Source organism: Adiantum capillus-veneris, chromosome 24 (assembly GCF_014529385.1).
Source record: "Adiantum capillus-veneris isolate H3 chromosome 24, ASM1452938v2, whole genome shotgun sequence".
Lineage (NCBI taxonomy): Eukaryota > Viridiplantae > Streptophyta > Polypodiopsida > Polypodiales > Pteridaceae > Adiantum > Adiantum capillus-veneris.
The window spans coordinates 102,047,177-102,067,804 of NC_140954.1; the positions used below are offsets into that span (position 1 = coordinate 102,047,177).

General features: G+C 44.5%; 1 protein-coding gene across 10 annotated transcripts in view; it reads left to right on the forward strand.

The window, feature by feature from the left end:
• The window catches only part of LOC147426866 (protein HAPLESS 2-like), a 265,821-nt gene that overhangs the window by 33,453 nt on the left and 211,740 nt on the right, over nucleotides 1-20,628 (forward strand). For 9 of the 10 annotated variants that reach the window (XR_015186200.1, XM_086498602.1, XM_086498601.1 and 6 more), the window contains 4 exons: nucleotides 3,513-3,580; nucleotides 13,543-13,582; nucleotides 13,924-14,005; nucleotides 14,089-14,149. Coding sequence is in view for 9 of the 10 variants with exons in the window: in XM_086498602.1 (XP_086354728.1) it covers nucleotides 3,513-3,580; nucleotides 13,543-13,582; nucleotides 13,924-14,005; nucleotides 14,089-14,149 (251 nt within the window). In the remaining variant the exon portion in view is untranslated. The remainder of the gene's footprint in view (nucleotides 1-3,512; nucleotides 3,581-13,542; nucleotides 13,583-13,923; nucleotides 14,006-14,088; nucleotides 14,150-20,628) is intronic. The other variant, XM_086498608.1, reaches the window with a different exon arrangement.

Consider the following 20,628-nt stretch of genomic DNA (forward strand, 5'->3'; position numbering starts at 1 on the left):
GGCCTATTTTCCCTATTTTTGACATTTTTCACTTATTATTTTTAAGTGACTTTTGTTGGAAAGTAGGTAGGGCAATTTTGCTAAGTTAATATATAAGCAAACCAGAGTTAGTACTTTCTGGAAGAAGAGGCAGCAGGAGCACCTTGCTCAACAGGCAACTTCTCAGTAAGACCAACACCCGCAGCAGCCTAGCGTTTTCAGCCATCTGAGGACCTAGCGTTTTTGCATCAGATCAGCCCTGGCGTTTTGTGCACAGCAGATCAGCCTCGGCATCATCACGACCCAGCAGATCAGCCTAGCGCTTTGCATTTGCAGAACCACCGGCGACAGCAGGACCCAGATCAGCCCTAGCGTTTTTGGTTTGCAGAACAACCCTAGCGTTTTTGCAGATCATCGCGAAAGGATCAGCCATAGGACCAGCGTTTTCAGTTTTCAGCCTTTAGACATAGTAGAACCACCCCCGAACCTCGCAGATCTCACCTTCCCGCAGTAGATCCTTGCCCCACGGTCAGATCCCGCGAAGTTTACAGATTCAGCCCGGAAAACGCAGATTTCAGCATCTGCGTTTTCAGCGCGTCGTCGTCGTACCGTCGTCACCGACATAGAGTAGAAATTCAGCAGATAAAGATTTGCAGATTTCAGCCCTTAGAGTTTTCAGATTTCAGCCGTCTCGTCGTCGTCCTCATCGTCGTCGACATTGTCGGCAAGTCCAAGCATTGTAGAGATTTGTGCAATCATAAGTAGACCACTCTCGCCATAGAGAGTGGCGCCTTCGGGGGAGGGTTTTACAACGTCTCTGGTGTCGTATTCTCTTCTCTTTCTCTCAGTCTCATGCACTTCCATTCACTGCGTCCATTCACTTTGTTTGTGTCCATTGCACTCTCTCACTAAAGGAACGGACGGCTCTCCCTTCCGTAAGTAAAAGGAACCCTTGAGCACAGTTCGGAGCACTCATCTTGAGCAAATCAAACATTCATTCCGCTGCACCCTACAATCGGAAAAGAAAAAACAATCCAAACCGGTACAAAATAAAAGAAAAAACCCTAGTGTATGATGGGATTTATTGGTGGGGGGGGGGGGGGGATGGAGCCCTAGTACTAGGGATAAGTTCATGTCTATATGCTCAAGATAGTACAACCATGCAGATGCATCAAGCTAGCTAGCTCCATCTTGTGCTAATAGGGGGGTGTAAAATGTGGTACATGAGAGGATGGGGAGCAAGGGCTGCTCGAATGAACGCAGCTAGGTCATCAATCATATAGGTTCCTCTCTCCTTAGCAGCTCGACGCTCTTGGGTCTGGATCTCCTCTCTGTTTGTCTTGGAGTGGTTGGGCCTGGCATCCGGTAACACGCGGTGCGTCGTCTGGTCTAGCTCGTCTCAGCGTGTTGGAGAGTCACTCCCCTCCGTGGATTTGTGAGCGGAGGGGATGTGGTCCTCTAGAAAAATCTGTGAACTGACTGTCCCCCTCCCCACGTCTCTGTAGGTGGCTACAGAAGTGTATCTCTGTGCCTCTGTGCCTTTGTATCTCTAGTAGGTAGTGCCCCAACTGTCTTTAATCTCTAGAGTACATGATCTCACGGAGGGTAGGCTGCCCTTTGAACTGTGACTCGTATCTGCATCTAATATTATTATAAGCTATGCATCTACAAACAAAATGCTCCTCACTCTCCATCTCCTCTCTGCATACTCTATAGACTCTCTCCTCCATGGCAATGTGATGAGCTCACCCCACCGCGATCTCTAGTCTGTGTGATGCTACTCTGAGCTGACCAATCTCCACCCGTGGGCTTTGTGCCATGTAAGTGTCCATATAGCATGGTCGCTATATGAACCTGTCCTCGGGTATGGTAAGGGAATGATCTCTGTAGTGTGACATTTTCCGCTAAAGGAGAGATGTGATCCAAGTCTGTTTGCTGATATATAATTGCCAGAGATCCTATCCGAGCGTTGTGTTTCTCTCAGTACGTGAGAGATGAACCTGGGGCAAGTCGGGGTCATACTAGAAAGGTGGTAAGCGCTCAAGATCAAGGCCATGTGGTCCGAACCATGCTCTAACCTGTGTGTACCATGCTCTGTCATACCGAGACTCTGCTATCTGTATAGCTGACTCAAATGCTTGCTGTGTGCGTGTGTCAGCAGGGAGCTCTCTCACTCTCTGGATAAAGGAGACCGTCTGGAAGAGTGCCTCCACTACCATGGGGGGTAGCAAGCTCTGCCCTGATGGTCATGTGGCACTGTGTGATTGCCTCGAAACAAGCGTGAGATCATATATACCTATGGTCGCTCGATCTGTGGCCAGTGGCTATCTGCCAACCTGAGTGCCCACACTGTTTTGACAAGTCCAACGGAATTGAAACGGTGAAGATCTAATTTTACACTTCCACAAAATCCTTTCTTTCTTTCCTTGCGTTAGTGAATGCTTTATGCTTGAATGAATGTTGCCATCTTGAGCACCACTTTCCTCGTAGAAAGTCTGAACTGTAGACCACACTACATCCAAGAATTCCCATTCGTGAAGTGTGAACACATCATGTCCAAGATTTTACAAGATAATGAACTTTGGAACACACCTTGTCCATACTTTGGCCAACAACAATGGAATGTAGGGAGCACATCCATAGTGTTTTGTGTACGTCATGTTGGCTCCTTGCCAGGTGCAATGTGCCTTGAACTCCGATGCATGGGTTCAAACACCGATGAATGGAACTCCGACACATGGGTCCAAATCAAGTATTGGGAGCTCTTTCCTTCAAGGCTTAATTTGGGCTTATCCTGAATTCATATATAGGGAGCTCCAATTGCCCCTCTTGTCACTCACGTGCTCTCTCTGGCTGAAGCATGTTGCGGCAACCACCACCGGGCACACGATCACCCCGACATACATGCTGACAGCTTTAAGACTTAGAATGAGTGGGCAGAATCCTTGGTGCACTGTCATCGAAAAGATAATCAGGATTCTTACAAGTGGTGTGCCTTGAACGGAGCTTTTATGGTCGGCAGTATGGTCGGCAGCAAAGATCAAGCACAGTGGTGGCCCAAATGAAAATTTTGTGCTCCCATCATGAGTGTCAACTTCTCCTATATAATCTCATTGATGCTCAGGAGCACATATATGGTCTCCCCACGCCACACTACTTGTTCCGTCTTGTAAGGGTGCCATTTTATGCTTGATTTCTTTACTTGATTCTGTACACAGAGCATATTCTTCATTTAGTTTCTGTGTTTTTAAAAGTAGTTATCAATTTATTTATGATAGTTACAACTTGTGACTCACAGAGAAAATATGTCAATGCAGTAATAACAATTGATTGGACAATGAGATTTTTTTTCTAAAACGCTTATATGCTTGCTGTATTCCTTTATTTTGTATGCACAGCTTATTTTATCTGCATTATATTGTGACCTATACAGAAAATATTTCAATGCAGTAATAAAAAGTCATTTCTGGAGAGCGTAAGGAACATTCTTAAAATATATGTATTACTGATGTACAGTATGTATCATTGTACAGAATTTTAATCGAAGAGTGCAAGAGCTAGGCACTGGCATGAAGCAATGTCGCGACCATCCTTGTTATGCGTAAGATGTCAAATGTGCTTAAAAAATGTTCATTGTAGGTTGGGCTCACTCTCATGGTTTGACTAAGACAGTAATGTTCACGTGGTTGTCTCAGAACATTTGTATTGCTGACTGCACAAATTTAGGAATGTCTCAATGGACTCTTCTATTTATAAACATGAATTTACTTTACACTAGATTCTAGTGATGCCTTTACTTTATTCTACTGTTTATTTCCTGTTGCTCCCCTCTTTTTGTTGCATGTAAGCACCATAGCTAGAAGAGTCTTATGGTATTTGTACTGTGAGTGGTGCATGACTCAACAAATGGTCTAAAACCATCTTGAAGAAGCAATGAGATTGCTTTCCATTTCTTATTACAGCTGACTCGTGGATTGAATGTGTTTCCTACATTTCCTTACAGATAGTGCTAGTTTTCTTGTCCTTGGTCACCTGGCATTTTTTGCAAGTCCCAAAGCTCAGCTATTATATCAGAGAGCTAAAAAAGCTGTTGTTGCAACTATCCCAAGCAACGTGGTTTTTTGTTAATTGGAAGAGATGACCTCAATCTTCTTGATTACTCCATTCACCTCTTTCCATTGTGATTATATGTGGGTGACCATATGTTAAATTGAAATGGGGGCAGAGGGTTTATGGTAAAGCCAAATCAATACGTCAAGGGTCCACTCCTCTATGACAGGGGTATCTCTATTCAGGGAGATTCCTTAGCCATATCATGTAACTTCTAGCTTTTAACTTTCTCTAGCAATCTAATATGGTTTTAAGGGCTTAGCAAAGGTTATACCTTGATTTCCAAAGGTCGTTCATATTCCTGTTCATCACAGATCTGTGTTGTCATGAATTCCATGACAAAGAATACAGTTTGGAGGCACTTTTATTGGTATTTTTCCTCTATGAGGAGAGGAGTCTTAGACGCATTGTCAAGAGCCAAGAATAACATTATGGCTGTTTTAAAATTTTGGTCTGTTTGATACACCAACATTTGGTCTTGAAAAAAATGAGATGGTAAGCATTACTAAGCAATCCTTCTCTAAACTTGATTAATTTGGTGTAACCAAGGCTGATATGGAGATCTCATTGCTCCAAATATTCACCTCCAAATCTCATTGCTCCAAAGAATGGCAAGCGTGAAAAAGGACAAGCTGGTCTCCGTCGATGTCATAGCACCATTGACCATCTTGTCGCTCTTTGTGTTCTCATGGAGAAAAGTCGGTTGAAAGGCAAGCAATTGTATTGTTGCTTTGTGGACTTCAAGAAAGCCTTTGATATGATTCCACGTAACAATTTGTGGACAAGGATGGAAGAACTTCAAGTGCCAAGTGAGTATATGCTTGCGGTTTCTCGGATGTATGATAAAGTGATTTGTCAATTGCGCATGGGAGCAGGAATTTAAAAATATTTCGCAAGCACTATTGGGTTAAACAAGGATGTCTGTTGTCACCAAATCTCTTTGGTCTACGCATCGATCAATTGGAACAAGTGGTACTTGACTTTATGCAAGAAGGCACTGAAGAGGCCACTATTTGCAATGCGGTAATCATGCTCTTGCTGTATGCAGATGATGTAGTGCTTCTAGCACACACTCTAGAGGATGCAAGAAAGCTTATGGTTGTCCGTTAGAACTTTTGCTTGTATAGTGGGCTGATTGTGAATGAATCCAAAACAAAAATTATGCTTGTGAAAACCAACCATAAGGAGAAGCTATGCACTTTGTACAACAATGAGACACTTGACGTTGTTGAGATCTTTAAGTACCTTGGCCTTGACATTCTAGCCAATCACAAGTGGCATGAATGTGCTATGGCGTCGTTTGGAAGCCGGGAATGCAGCGTACTATGCATTTGAGAACATGTGTAATGCGGGAAATATTAAATGATGTGTTATCAAAAAGTACTTTTCTCACACATTAGTGACACCGGTTCTTCGTTCTGGAGTTGAGGTGTGGGACGGGAGCATCTCAAAGTCTATTTGGAAAGAGTTTGAAACTGTCCAAAAGCGTTTTCTTACAAACTTTCTCTAAGTTAAAATACAAACACCATATATGCTCCTACTTTTTTTGTCGGGATCTCTTCCAGTTGAGGTTATGGGCATGGAAAGGGTCGTGGAGTACATGTTAAAGATGCCTCAAAATCACGCTTTATACATTACACTACCCATATTGTCCCCAACTACAAAACCATGTTCTTTGCTGAAAGAGGAAACCGTACTCACCCTTGTATGCTTGAGCCTATCTCCTTGTCAGCGATACGCACTATCGTAGACATTCGCCTTAGCTCCCACTCCCTCAATGCGAGATAGGGCGTTGAAGAGTCGAATCGATTGTGCACATTATGCTTAGTGCAAGTTCGAGAGTTTTGAGTACCACACACTACTAGAGTGCTCAGCCTTTGGTCACATTTGAACTTGCTTCCCTCACATTTTTAGCCATGACTTAGACCTACACACTTTTCTGTTCAGCTACAGCGTGGACTCTCCATTGCGACTCTCATCACCACAATTTTGGAGTATTGAGAATCACTCATCAGCCCCATACATACTACAGCAGACTCAACTGAGGAGTACCGATTTATCATCTTAAAAGACCGTCGGTTCATGGGATACTTCGGCTCAGTAACACCAGTACTAGAGCGTGGGTGCATGAACATTGGAACGGGACTGCACAAAACCGGAGTCACTCAGATATTGGAACTTTATCCGAGACTTTACCTTGAGGCTTTTGGTCTAGCTTCGACTATTCTGAGAGATCCTGTGGATCAGCATGGTTGAATCTGGTGTAGACGGGACTGCACAAAACCGGAGTCACTCCACTCCTTTGTTACAAATTACTCAGATGGAATAAAGTCACTGATTTTCCTTTGGATTTCAAAGGTACTGATGTACTAACAGTATTCTGTTGGATGACTTTCCTCTCCATCTCCACAACCTCAGAAATCTTCTGCTGGGTGTGGGGGGGGGCAGCGCGCTGGCTGGGCGCAAGCTGTAGCGTGCAGCTGTGGGCAACGCGCAGCGCGAGGTTTGAGAGGAGGACGATGACAAGGGGAGGGGAGGCAGGTGCAGGTGAGGGGGAGTGTGCGAGAGCAGCAGCGAGCGTTGATGCTCCTAACTCAGTCATGCTTTCCATTGTGGCCTTTGGAAGACGTTAATATAACATTTCATTTCGTTTCATGTCATTTCTCTCTCTCTCTCTCTGTGGCAGTACGTAAGCTTCAATTCACAAATTGCCCGCTCCTCGTTGTCCCCTGTATGGTTTTGCTACTTCGCAGTTCTATTCGCGATGGAAGGCTCAGCCGTACGATAATTTCTTGACAAGAAGGTGAAGATGAGCTGATTTAATGCTAAGCAAGGGGCCCCCACACACACACACACACACACACACACTTTTTTTTGTAAATCTTAATTTACAAGTGGGAAACCTCAAAGTGAGGAAAACCCACGAAAAGAAAGGGATACAAAAAGCGGAGCGCTATGAGGCTCCGAAGGCTAGAAACAGTCAAAGTAAATCCTGTAGGTATCAAGAGTGCTGCCTCCAGCGTCATAGGCAAAATGCAGTGCTTGACCAAGAGATGATTTGAAATAGGGAAAGGGGTCAACCGAAGTGCCTTGGAACATTAAGGAGTTCCTATGGTGCCAAATGGCCCACAGAGTCCAAAACCTAACCCAGGTGAAGAACACCGCAAACTAAGATTGCAGTGACTGTAGCACCCCAAAGAGCCAAAATCGTGCGTGAAAATAGCCGGAAGGAAAACGCAGCCGGAGAGCAGTCGACACTTGCCGAATGAAGGCTCTGGAGTGACGACACAATAAGTGTGGCACGATTTCCTCAACTTCAAGGCATCTGAGGCAGCGGGAAGGCGCAATATGCCGAGCATGTAACACCCTGCCAACAGGTAGAGCTCCCACCAAGCAACGTCACAAGAAAACACGTTCCCTCGAAGGCAGATTACTCTGCCAAATGCGAGACAATGTGTGTCGCCACCACAAAGATGACTCGGAAAGCGACCACAACTGATTACCCTGATGCACAATCCATACATCAGACTGAAGGATGGCATAAACACTGCCAGTTGAGATGCAGTCCACCAATCAAGTAGTAGCCAAATTCCAATCAGAGAAGCGAGAGTCCACATCCAAAGGAGGAATGGGTGAGTGAGCAGCAAGCATCCTTTGAGTCTCCCGCCATAGAGGAGAATAGTGAGGACCCAACCGAAAGCGGGACAGTGCATCAACGAATGAAAGAACATAACCCGAGTCATCAACCACCTGATGCACCTGATAAATTCCTTTTTGGGAAAGAAAATACGCTTGGCGAGGAGACCGTTGAACCAAAGTCGAAGCGAAGGCCCTGCTCCAATGCAGACTCTCCAAGCGAAGAGAGTTACCCACAGAGGATTGCCAACCACTCCAAGCCAAATGCGAAGTGACAACCTTCCAATCAACAATCAGAGAAGAAGTAAAGGGACATCCATGGATGTGTCCTTCAAGCTTCCCAAAAACAACCTCCCAATAAGTCGGTTTCCAATGACCAAAAGATGGGGTGACAATGTGCGTACACAAATGTGCGACCATGAGAGCCCAGGGTTGCTGCTGCTCCACTAAAACTGGCAGCAGCATAGCTTTCCGAGCCAGAAGATGATGTCTCAAGTCCAAAATATTTAACCATCCAAGCCGCTTGGGAGAACACAGCTTGTCCATAGATAGAAGCCGAAGACCCTTCTTGCTAGACGAGGTCCGCCAGAAATGCTCTAAAATATTGGACATGAGGGACTGCAAGCACAATCGAGGCCAGGATAACAAAGGCAAGTAAAACTCCACATAAGCCACAAGGATGCATTGGACAATCCGGAGACGCACATGAAGTGGCCACGTGGACAGTTTCCAATAATTCAACTTGGAATGCAGACGTTGGAGCACCCAATCCAGTTTCTGCATAGCCGATACATTCCAACCCAGCGGATAACCCAAATGGAAAACCAGAACATGTGGAGGAACAATCTCCCCAGGCCACAATATCTTATGCGAGTCACACTCTTTTAGAGGCAATAGCTTGGATTTATAGAAGTTAACTTTGAGACCTGCCGCCAATCCAAACAAGTGAAGAGTATGCATAATTTTTGTACATCATCATAGTTATTGCGAGGCATGAACAAAGAGTCATCCCCATAAGCCTGACCAGCAAATTAACGTTCAGAAGGTAAAGTCAGGCCCTGTAGCCTACTAGTGGAAGTCAAGGAATCCAAATACATAAACAAGGGTGAGTAGTTATCGTATAAAGCAAAGCACTCAGAGGGAAGCCTTACCTTACCGACCGTCCCAAAGGCCAAGATTCTGTGAGAGATCCATCCAGCAAGCATGCAGAAGTGCTGTGTGTATACAAGAACAACACGACACGGGATAGCCTAGGCCCAAAGCCCAAGTGTTGCATGGTATCCGCAATATAATCCCAAAGAACAGTATGAAATGCCTTTTCAATGTCGACCTGAATGACCAAGACATCATGTCGAGTATATTTTGCATATTCCATTCCAATGATGACATTTGCGAGGTTATCAGTAATTTGACGTCGTGGAATGAAGCCATATTAAGATTGATGCAAGCCTTCATGCAGAAAGCACTTGAGTCGGTTAGCAAGCATTAATTTATATATCATAGGCATGAGTGTAATAGGTCGCCAATGAGAGAATTCTTCACACAATGCATGCTTAGGTATCAGCTTGAGCAAACCTTCTTTCTAAGACGAGGGCAATTCCTCGTGTTCCCAAGCTGTATTCATCATAAACAATAGAGGCAACTTCAAATAATCCCAGAAAGACAAGAAAAATTCTACAGAGAGACCATCCCAACCAGGAGCTCTCCATCGACTTAAATCAAGCAAGCTGGCACACAATTCCGGCTCAGTTAAAACACCTTCCAAGTCTTGAGCCTGCTGCATCGAAAGAATGGGAGTAACATGCGATGGAAACATGTGAGGTGCTTGGCGAGCTTCTCTGGTGGGAGAAGAAGGGGCCTCAAAAATCTTGCCATAATGAGAGTGTAGGGCTAGTGCTAGCTCTCGAAAATTGGAGGTCCATTGTCCAGATGGTAATTTAACTCTGTGTATAGCTTGAGACTGCTTTGAATGATGCAAATGTTGCAAGAATTGTTTAGAAGCACATCCTTTATTTGCAAAAGCCTGTTCACAAGCTCGAGTCTGCCATTTGGCCAATTTTCTCTGATCATTGTGCCGTAACATAGCGCGATCAGAAAGCAACTTAGTCATTTGAGTGGCAGTAAGAGAAGAATCATTAGCCAAGGGCATTAATCTGCCACAAGCATCCTTTACCTGATTAACCTACAAACATCCTGCCATAATCTTGGATAACACATTGAACACGCATAACAAAGCGGAACCAAGCTATGTCCATATCAATATACATATGGGAGATCAAAGGCGGGATAATATCCATAATCATAGCGCGAAAAGGCTCATGCTTGAGATAAGCATTATTGACATGCAAAAGTCTCTTCTTGGGTAGGCGGTCATTGACATCAAAAGAGCCAAAACAAAGTTTCAAGCATACGGGAAAGTGATCCGAGAGACACATCTCGCATACAAAGAAGTCATACTGTTGCATGTGAAAAAGATACCAGCGATCTAGCCGAGCCTGATACATAGATTGAGCATTATGCTGAAAAGTGAATTCTGGATCTGTCGCATGCAAAAAGGGCCACAGATTCTAAGTCCGTTACATGTCGACATAAATTGGTCTCATGATTGCCGTTCCATATGAAGCATGTAAGAATGGCCAGTAGTATTATCCGCAAGGTTTGGTGCATTATTAAAATCCCCGCAGAGAAAGACATTGAAATGCCAACAATAAGAGGAGATAGCACTCCACAACTCTGCCCTATCTGCAGAAGCTGTGTATGCATATAATATTCCAAATTCGAAAACTTCCCCATTAACAATACATTGGATGACCATCCATCTCCCAGCCGGGTCATTTGAAAACCAAGGTCGGGAAGAGTTCATGCCGAACAAGTATAAGCACTCCAGAATAGCCAGCTGATCCTGCATAAGCTATCCAGTAGCCCACAAAGTAAGAAGTCTGTTTTCCAAATTGATGCTGGTCATGCTTTTGAAGAACCACAATGTCTTCTTTACATGTTTGTACATAGTGCCAGGTAAGCCACCACTTGTCGTGATTGCACAACCCACACACATTATAGGAGATGCAATTCAAAGAACTATGCATTCTATATGGTATATACAGTGGGCGAGGAAACGGGAAAAAGGAAAGAAAACTCAAGTACCAGTGCCCATCGACACATCGTCCCCAGCTGTAGGTACCTGAGGAGGTGGGTCAAGACCTGGACCCGGATGATTGAAAATAAAGGCACCTTGCGATGAAGAGGCTTCTCCTGTTACAACTTCCTTGTAAGAGCGAACCACCTTGTCCCAAGCTTCAGCCAAAGAAGTTTTGTCATTACAAGGAAGTTTTTTCTGAGCAACATTCTTCAAAGGGGGCACATAATTACGAGAAGATTTCTTGGGCACTATCCAAGTTTGAGAGGTCGAAACCTGTTCTTTTCCTTTGTCTTTAATATTTGGAGAAGCAGAAAGTGCAGACAATTGTAATTGTTTCCCTTTGCCTTTATTCGCCCCAGTGTCGGGGAGGAGGTTGAAGCGCCTTTGGTTTGAACCTCAAAGATTTTGGAGGTGAGCGAGGTTGAGGAGTAGGGACGGCTGAAGGAGGTTGTTGCAGATTTGGTTCCAAACATTCGGACTGCATATGACCAAATTTGCCACAACAGAAGCAAGAATTTGCAAACTTGTCCCATTTAAGCTTAAATGGACGCTTTCCAACCAATCGCATCCCCAGAATCCATCGAAAAACCCACTGGAGTGGAGATATCCGTGTCCCACAGAATACAAAAACGGTTTGTGTTTGCGTCCAGCTTAGGAGGACAAATGACTTTGCCCAACTGAGCAGCCAACAATGGAAGAAAGTGACTCCAAGTGTGAGGAAAGTCGACCATCTCAACCCAGCCGTGACACTTGTGATGAATGAGACTCTGATAGTCCTTGGTGAGAGCCGAGGGTAGTACATGAGTCATCTGCGTATTGAAAAAAAGAGGAGACATTTCAAGCACGGCATCCCGAGCATCCATGTCGGCCAGCAAGAGTTCATAGAACCCTCGCGCGCCAAAGGAAAGCCCTCGGACTGCTTGCCGTTTGACTCTTGAGTAGGAAATCAATCCATTGGCCTACATCCTGAGCCGTAGGTGTCACAAAGTGATGACGTGGCTACGGACAGCAGAAACCCTAATTTTTGCCAGAAACCCTAGAGTTCCTGCAAACCCTAATTTTTGCCAGAAACCCTAATTTTTGGAAATCGCGGAGGTGGATTTTTTTTTTGTTTTTTTTTTGAGCAACGCAAATCTGCTGGCTTTTTGCTACGCAAGGATTTGGAGATAGAGAGAGAGTTGAATTGCTTTAATTTGCCCTCTCTTGAGATAGAGAGAGAGAATCTGCTTTTGCTTTTAAGCTTTTAGGGCTCTGCTTTTGGGCATCCCTTGTAACCTTTAAATTGGTGGTGAGGGCCTCACTTCTCAGAGCATCTGGACGCAGAGTCTGAGAGTGAAACCCGAGCCACTCTCTTGTACTTTGAATTGATTAATACAAAAGGAAATACCGAAAGGGGCGCCAGTCTTTGGGGCCAATATCTCTAGGCACGGAACTCCGTCGGGCCAGTGCAAATCTATTGTGATCTGTGAATTGTTTTGAAGTGTTTATTTGGTGCTGTCGCGATTGATTCTTGACTTGGAGTGTCCAAGTCTGTTACAGTAGGCATTCTACCCGGGAAAAAAAGAATCACCGCGTTAAGTGCATATTGAGCAACAAGATCCATAAGCTCCGGTATAGGGATGCACACTCCCATGACGAGAGCGGATCCTTCCTAGGCTTGACGTGCATCCTCGAAGTCCTCATACAAACATTCTTTGATAAGGCTTAGAGCCTCCATATCTGAAGACTCCATGGCTTTCCGGCGCTTGTATATACAGTGATCAGTCAAATCCATGTGAAGCTCACACACACACACACTCTTTTTTGGGGTTTTTGATATTAGACTGCTATTGACACAGACAGACACCCACACACTGGCTGTAAAGAAACTTGCTGCTTGAAAACTTAATCAAACACACCTACACACACTCACACCTCTTTCTCACACACAAGACGACAGAAGGACCGCGTTCAGGCGAAATCAAACTTCAACCACCGGCGCGCTGTGAAGGGCCTGCACAGGGTAGATGTTGTGCAGAACAGAGTCGCGCGACAGACGAGTGATCGAAGGATTCCCCACGCGCACCCCCCCCCCCCCCCCCCCCCCCCCCCCCCCCCCCCCCACACACACACACACACACACACACGTGCGCGCGCGCAAGCAAAATAAAAAAACTGAGGGTCGACTGCACAAGGCTGCTGTGCTGAGGGCTGGGATTGCGCAGGAGCTGAGGGCAGACAGGTTGCGCAAACACAGACCAGACCTGCCACACATAACAGCTCCAGAGAGGACGCGAGTGAAGGGGCTGCAGTTGGGAGGGCAAACAGAAGACCTGCAGCTGCTACACCCACGTAGTTTTAGATTGTAGTAGTAGTAGTAGTATTTTGTTCCACTTCTAGTTCTTTTGTACCCAGACATGGTATTAGATTCACTATTTTGTAACTGATTGGTCTCATAGGTCATTTTGGCCTTTTGAAGACGTTAATATAACATTTCATTTCATTTCATTTCATTTCTCTCTCTCTCTCACACACACACACACACACACACACACACACACACACACACACACACACACGTGTTTTCTTTTGTAAATCTTGATTTAATTTACAAGTACACACACACACACACACACACACACACACACACAAAGCGTGTGCGCACTCACACATCTCATATCTGTTTAATTTGATGACAGTTATAATGATCGGGGTGAGCGGATTTATCCTGAGCAAACGGTATGTTTTCTACTTCTCCAAGCTTTTAATTTTCTTGTTGCCCCTCTCTCAAGCACATAGTAAAGAATAGAACGGAAGTTTTTGTGAGAGGCCTTTTCTATACATTTTGAGGAAATGCTGCCCAAGAGACATAGGGTGAGCAATGGGACTTGTTAATGAGTAGAATTTCAACAACAAGATGGGCCTGTAGCTTTGTCAATTTTGACCTTATTAGTTTTACACATCGACATTTTTTTAATGCATGGACATTAAATTTAATGGAGGCAGACACCTTTTGGTTCGATAAGTAAAATGACACTTCCTTCTTTATAGAGTGCTCATATATGGCTGAGTTTATGCAGGGATTTTGCTGTGAATGTACGGGTTTGACAAGATCAGACCATCGTGGCATGCATCCAAATTGCAACTTGTTTCTAGAGACAGGTGATGCTTTGACATTTTGGAAAGGGCTGAGATATTGATTGAAGCAAAATAGAGCTTTTACATAACAGAATTGTAATTTTTAGGAACTTCAATTTTCAAAGCACCTTATGGAACACGTCATTGTTTGCAATTTCATCCGGATTGGTAAGAATTTTAGTCAAGATGTAAGCAGTCTCAGCTTTGAGAAAATTTTATTACTCATAATACATTTCTGCAAGCACCTTCTTACAGCATTTAGACATTTAAATCTGGTGGCAAATGTCCTGAAAGTTTAGACATTTGGTACTGTACTACTAAGAAGCTCAAAGACTTTTGTAGTTATGAAGGTATAATTTCATTCTAGTGTCTGTGCAAAAATACCACATACAATTTTTCTTTTTGTGCAAAACAAATCCTTCTATTAGTTTTTAAGTTTGGCTACATCACCCCTGTCATGAGGGAAAACTGTACAAAGGGGGTGAATCTCTCAAAATGAAAGAAAATGAATATACTATGGCAGGCGAAGGAGTCAAACTGGAGGCCTGTAGTGCCAGTGGAGACCATTCCCACTCTAAAGAAAGGTCTTTGCAACCGCAAAATAGCCAAAGCTTGGGGCCATCTCTCGGCCCAAATTGTGTGTATAAACTTGTTGCCATCTCTTGGCCCATCTGAGCTGCTATGTATGTTGTCATACTGTCCTTTGAGTGTATGTGTATCTTGTCAGTATCAAAACCCCCCCAAAAAGTGTGTGTGTGTGTGAGATTCACATGGATTTGACTGATTAGTGTATATACAAGCGCCGGAAAGCCATGGAGTCTTCGGATATGGAGGCTTTAAGCCTTATCAAAGAATGTTTGCATGAGGACTTTGAGGATGCACGTCAAGCCTAGAAAGGATCCGCTCCCGTCATGGAAGTGCGCATCCCTATACAGGAGCTTATGGATCCTGTTGCTCAATATGCACTTAACGCGGTGATTCTTTTTTTCTCGGGTAGAATGCCTACGGCTCAGGATGTAGGCCAATGGGTTGATTTCCTACTTAAACGGCAAGCAGTCTGAGGGGTTTACTTTGGCGCGCGAGGGTTCTATGAACTCTTGCTGGTCGACATGGATGCTCGGGATGCTGTGCTTGAAATGTTTCCTCTTTTTTTCAATACGTAGATGACTCATGTACTGCCCTAGGCTCTCACCAAGGACTATCAAAGTCTCATTGTCACAAGTGTCCCGTCTGGGTTGAGGTGGTCGACTTTCCTCGCACTTGGCCTCACTTTCTTCCTTTGTTGGCTGCTCAGTTGGGCAAAGTCATTTGCCCTCCTAAGCTGGGGACGCAAACACAAACCGTTTCTATATTCTGTGGGACACAGATATCTCCACTCCAACAGGCATTTCGATCGATTCTGGGGATGCGATAATTGGAAAGCGTTCATTTAAGCTTAAACAGGGCAAGTTTGCAAATTTTTGCTTCCGTTGTGGCAATTTTGGTCATATGCAGTCCGAACATCTGCAACCACCTCCTTCAGCCGTCCCTACTCCTCAACCTCGCTCACCTCCGAAATCTTCTACTAAGGCTCAAACCAAAGGTGCTTCAACCTTCTCCCCAATAGCTGGGGCGAATAAAGGCAAAGGGAAACAATTACAATTGTCTGCACTTTCTACTTCTCCAAATATTAAGGCCAAAGGAAAAGAACAGGTTTCGACCTCTCAAACTTGGATAGTGCCCAAGAAACCCGCTAAAGTTGCTACAACCCGTATTCCGGCATCTTCTCTTAATTATGTGCTCCCTTTGAAGAATGTTGCTCAGAAAAAACTCCCTTGTAATGACAACACTTCTTTGGCTAAAGCTTGGGATAAGGTGGTTCGCTCTTACAAGGAAGTTGTAACAAGAGAAGCCTCTTCATCGCAAGGTGCCTTTATTTTCAATTATGTGGGTCCAGGTCTTGACCCACCTCCTCAGGTACGTACAACTGGGGAGGATCTGTCGATGGGCACTGGTACTTGAGTTTTCTCCCCTTTTTCCCGTTTCCTCGCCCACTATATATACCATAAAGAATGCATAGTTCTTTGAATTGCATCTCCTATAATGTGCTTGGGTTGTGCAATCACGACAAGTGGCGGCTTATCTGGCACTATGTACTTACATGTAAAGCGGACATTGTGGTTCTTTAAGAGCATAACCAACATCAATTTGGAGGACAGACTTCTTACTTTGCGGGCTATTGGATAGCTTATGCAGGATCAGCTGGCTATTCTCGAGTGCATGGATGGTCATCCAATGTATTGTTAATGGGAAAGTTTTTGAATTTGGAGGATTATATGCATACACAGCTTATGCAGATAGGGCACGGTTGTGGAGTGCTATCTCCTCTTATTGTTGGCGTTCCAATACCTTTCTTTGCGGGGATTTTAATAATGCACCAAACCTTGCGGATAATACTACTGGGCCTTTCTCACATGCTTCATATGGAACGGCAATCATGGGACCAATTTATGTCGACATGTAATGGACTTGATCTGTGACCCTTTTTGCATGCCATTGATCGAGGATTCACTTTTTAGCATAATGCTCAATCTATGTATCGCGCTCCGCTGGATCGCTGGTATCTTTTCACATGGAACAATATGATGACTTTGCATGCGAGATGAGGATTGATTATGCTATGTGTCTCTCGGATCACTTTTCCGTATGCTTGAAACTTTGTTTTGGCTCTTTGGATGTCAATGACTGCCTACCCAAGAAGAAACTTTTGCATGTCAATAATGCTTATTTCAAGCATGAGCCTTTTCGCGCCATGATTGTGGATATCATTCTGCCTTTGACTCCCAGTGGTATGTTGATGTGGACATAGCCTGGTTCGGCTTTGTTATACGTGTTCAATGTGTTATCCAAGATTATGGCAGGGATTATTCGTCACAATTAAGGGAACAGGTTAATCAGGCAACGGATGCTTGTAGGAGATTAATGCACTTGGCTAATCATTCTTCTCTTACTACCACTCAAATGTCTGAGCTGCTTTCTGCTCGCGCTATGTTACGGCACAATGATAAGAGAAAATTGGCCAAATGGCAGACTCGAGCTCGTCAACAGGCTTTTGCAGACAAAGGATGTGCTTCTAAACAATTCTTTCCGCATTTGCATCATTCGAAGCAGTCTCAAGCTATACGGAGAGTTAAATTACCATCCTGGCAATGGACCTCCACTTTTCGAGAGCTAGCACTAGCCCTCTCATTATGGCAAGAATTTTGAGGCCCCTTCTTCTCCCACCACAGAACCTCGCCAAGCGCGTCACATGTTTCTATCGCATGTTACTCCCATTCTTTTGATGCGGCAGGCTCAAGACTTGAAAGTTGTTTTCACTAAGCGTGAGTTGTATGCCAGCTTGCTTGATTTGGGTCAATGGAGAGCTCCTGGGTGGGATGGTCTTTCTGGGGAATTTTTCTCGTCTTTCTGAGATTATTTGAAGTTGCCTCTGTTGTTCATGATGAATACAACTTGGGAACAACAGGAATTGCCCTCCTCTAAGAGAGAAGGTTTGCTCAAGCTGATACCTAAGCATGCATTGTGTGAAGAATTCTCTCGTTGGCGGCCTATTACACTCATGCCTGTGGTATATAAATTAATGCTTGCTAACCGACTCAAGTGATTTTTGCATGAAGGCTTGCATCAATCACAGTACGGCTTCATTCACGACATCAAATTACTGATACCCTCGCGAATGTCATCATTGGAATGGAATATGAAAAATATACTCGACATGATGTCTTGGTCATGCAGGTCGACATTGAAAAGGCATTTGATATTGTTCTTTGGGATTATATTGCGGATACCATGCAACACTTGGGCTTTGGGCCTAGGCTATCCCGTGTCGTGCTTTTCTTGTATGCACACAACACTTCTGCACGCTTGCTGGATGGATCTCTCACAGAATCTTGGCCTTTGGGACGGTCGGTAAGGCATGGCTGCCCTCTGAGTGCTTTGCTTTATGCGATCGCTACTCACCCCTTGTTTATGTATTTGGATTCCTTGACTTCCACTGGTAGGCTACATGGCCTGACTTTACCTTTTGGACGATAGTTTGCTGGTCAGGCTTATGCGGATGAATCTTGAGTCTTTGTTCATGCCTCGCAATAACTATGATGATGTACAACAAACTATGCATATCCTTCACTTGTTTGGATTGGCAACAGGTCTCAAAGTTAACTTCTGTAAATCCAAGCTATTGCCTCTGAAAGAGTGTGACTCGCATAAGATATTGTGGCGTGGGGAGATTGTTCCTCCACATGTTCTGGTTTGCCATTTGGGTTATCCGCTGGGTTAGAATGTATCGGCTATGCAGAAACTGGATTGGGTGCTCCAACGTCTGCATTCCAAGTTGAATTATTGGAAACTGTCCACGTGGCCACTTCATGTGCGTCTTCGGATTGTCCAACTCATCCTTGTGGCTTATGTGCAGTTTTACTTGCCTTTGTTATCCTGGCCTCGGTTGCGCTTGCACTCCCTCATGTCCAATATTTTAGAGCATTTTTGGTGGACCTCGTCTAGCAAGAAGGGTCTTCGGCTTCTATCTACGGACAAGTTGTGTTCTCCCAAGCGGCTTGGATGGTTAAAAATTTTGGACTTGAGACGTCATCTTCTGGCTCGGAAAGCTATGCTGCTGCCAGTTTTGGTGAAGCAGCAACAACCCTGGGCTTGCTCTCATGGTCGCACATTTGTGTACGCACACTGTCACCCAATCTTTTGGTCATTGGAAACCGACTTATTGGGATGTTGTTTTTGGGAATCTTGAAGGACACATCCATGGATGTCCCTTTACTTCTTCTCTGATTGTTGATTGGAAGCATAGCAGCTACGGTACGGGACGGGACGTTTAATACGCGGTGTACAATACGCGTACTAGACGTATTTTTGAGAATAAAAAATAAAATACGTCAACTTTTTTAGGTATGATACTTTAATAAGAACTAATGAAGCGGTTCATGGACCTCCTCAATGACTCTTCAATATTTAGCCATAGCATACATAAACAAGCATCATGAAGCTCTAAAACACAATTGATCAATTAGAAAAAGAATACGTTTGAGCAAAAAAACGCTAGAATAGAAAACGTTATGAGACGTATTGTAAGTTTCAATACGGGACGTCGTGTATTCTAAATAAAATACGCGTATTTTAGCTGCTATGATTGGAAGGTTGTCACTTCGCATTTGGCTTGGAGTGGTCGACAATCCTCTGTGGGTACTCTCTTCGCTTGGAGAGTCTACATTGGAGCAGGGCCTTCGCTTCGACTTTGGTTCAACGATCTCCTCGCCAAGCGTATTTTCTTTCCCAAAAAGGAATCTATTAGGTGCATCAGGTGGTTGATGACTCGGGTTATGTTCTTTCATTTGCTGATGCACTGTCCCGCTTTCGGTTGGGTCCTCACTATTCTCCTCTATGGTGGGAGACTCAAAGGATGCTTGTTGCTCACTCACCCATTCCTCCTTTGGATGTGGACTCTCGCTTCTCTCATTGGAATTTGGCTATTACTTGATTGGTGGACTGCATCTCAGCTGGCAGTGTCTATGCCATCCTTCAGTCTGATTTATGGATTGTGCATCAGGGTAATCAGCTGTGGTCGCTTTCCGAGTCATCTTTGTGGTGGCGACACACATTGTCTCACATTTGGCAGAGTTATCTGCCTTTGAAGGAACGTGTTTTCTTGTGGCGTTGCTTGGTGGGAGCTCTACTCGTTGGCAGTGTGTTACATGCTCGGCATATTGCGCCTTCCCGCTCCCTCAGATGCCTTGAAGTTGAGGAAACCATGCCACACTTATTGTGGCGTTGTGTCACTCCAGAGCCTTCATTGGGCAAGTGTCGACTGCTCTTCGGCTGCGTTTTCCTTCCGGCTCTTTTCACAGACGCTTTTGCCTCTTTGGGGTGCTACAGTCACTGCAATCTCAGTGTGCGGTGTTCTTCACCTGGGTCAGGTTTTGGACTCTGTTGGCCATCTGGCACCATAGGAACTCCTTAATGTTCCAAGGCACTTCTGTTGACCCCTTTCCGTATTTCAAATTATCTCTTGGTCAAGCGCTGCATTTTGCCTATGACGCTGGAGACATCACTCTTGATACCTACATAATTTACTTTGACTTTTTCTAGCCTTCGGAGCCTCATAGTGCTCCGCTTTTTGTATCCCTTTCTTTTCGTGGGTTTTCCTGTTTCCCACTTGTAAATTAATCAAAGCAGATTTACAAAAAAAACAGTGTGTGTATCCTTTCGAGTCTCCATTGGAGCCCGGCATTCTCTCTTACTTTGGTCGACCGCTCCCCTCGCCACGCTTACTTTCTCTCTGGTCGTGGCATTCGTGTGGTTGAGGATGTAATCGATGAGACCGGATATACTTTTGAGTTTCCCTTCGCCGCTCGCCGTTTTGGATTGGGCATGCATTACCATCAGTTTTGTAGAGAACTTGAAAGCATGTTGCTTGACTTTTTGCCTGTTTCACCTTTTCCTGATGGTGATCCCATGTCTGATTGGGATCTTTGGGAAACGCCTTTCGAGATATTTCTGTCTATCGAATTTATGCTCTTCTTCTACCACAATCATGGCTTGCTGATCATTGAATGCCCTTTGGCACATGCACAAATCTGATCTCTGGTGGAGGAAGC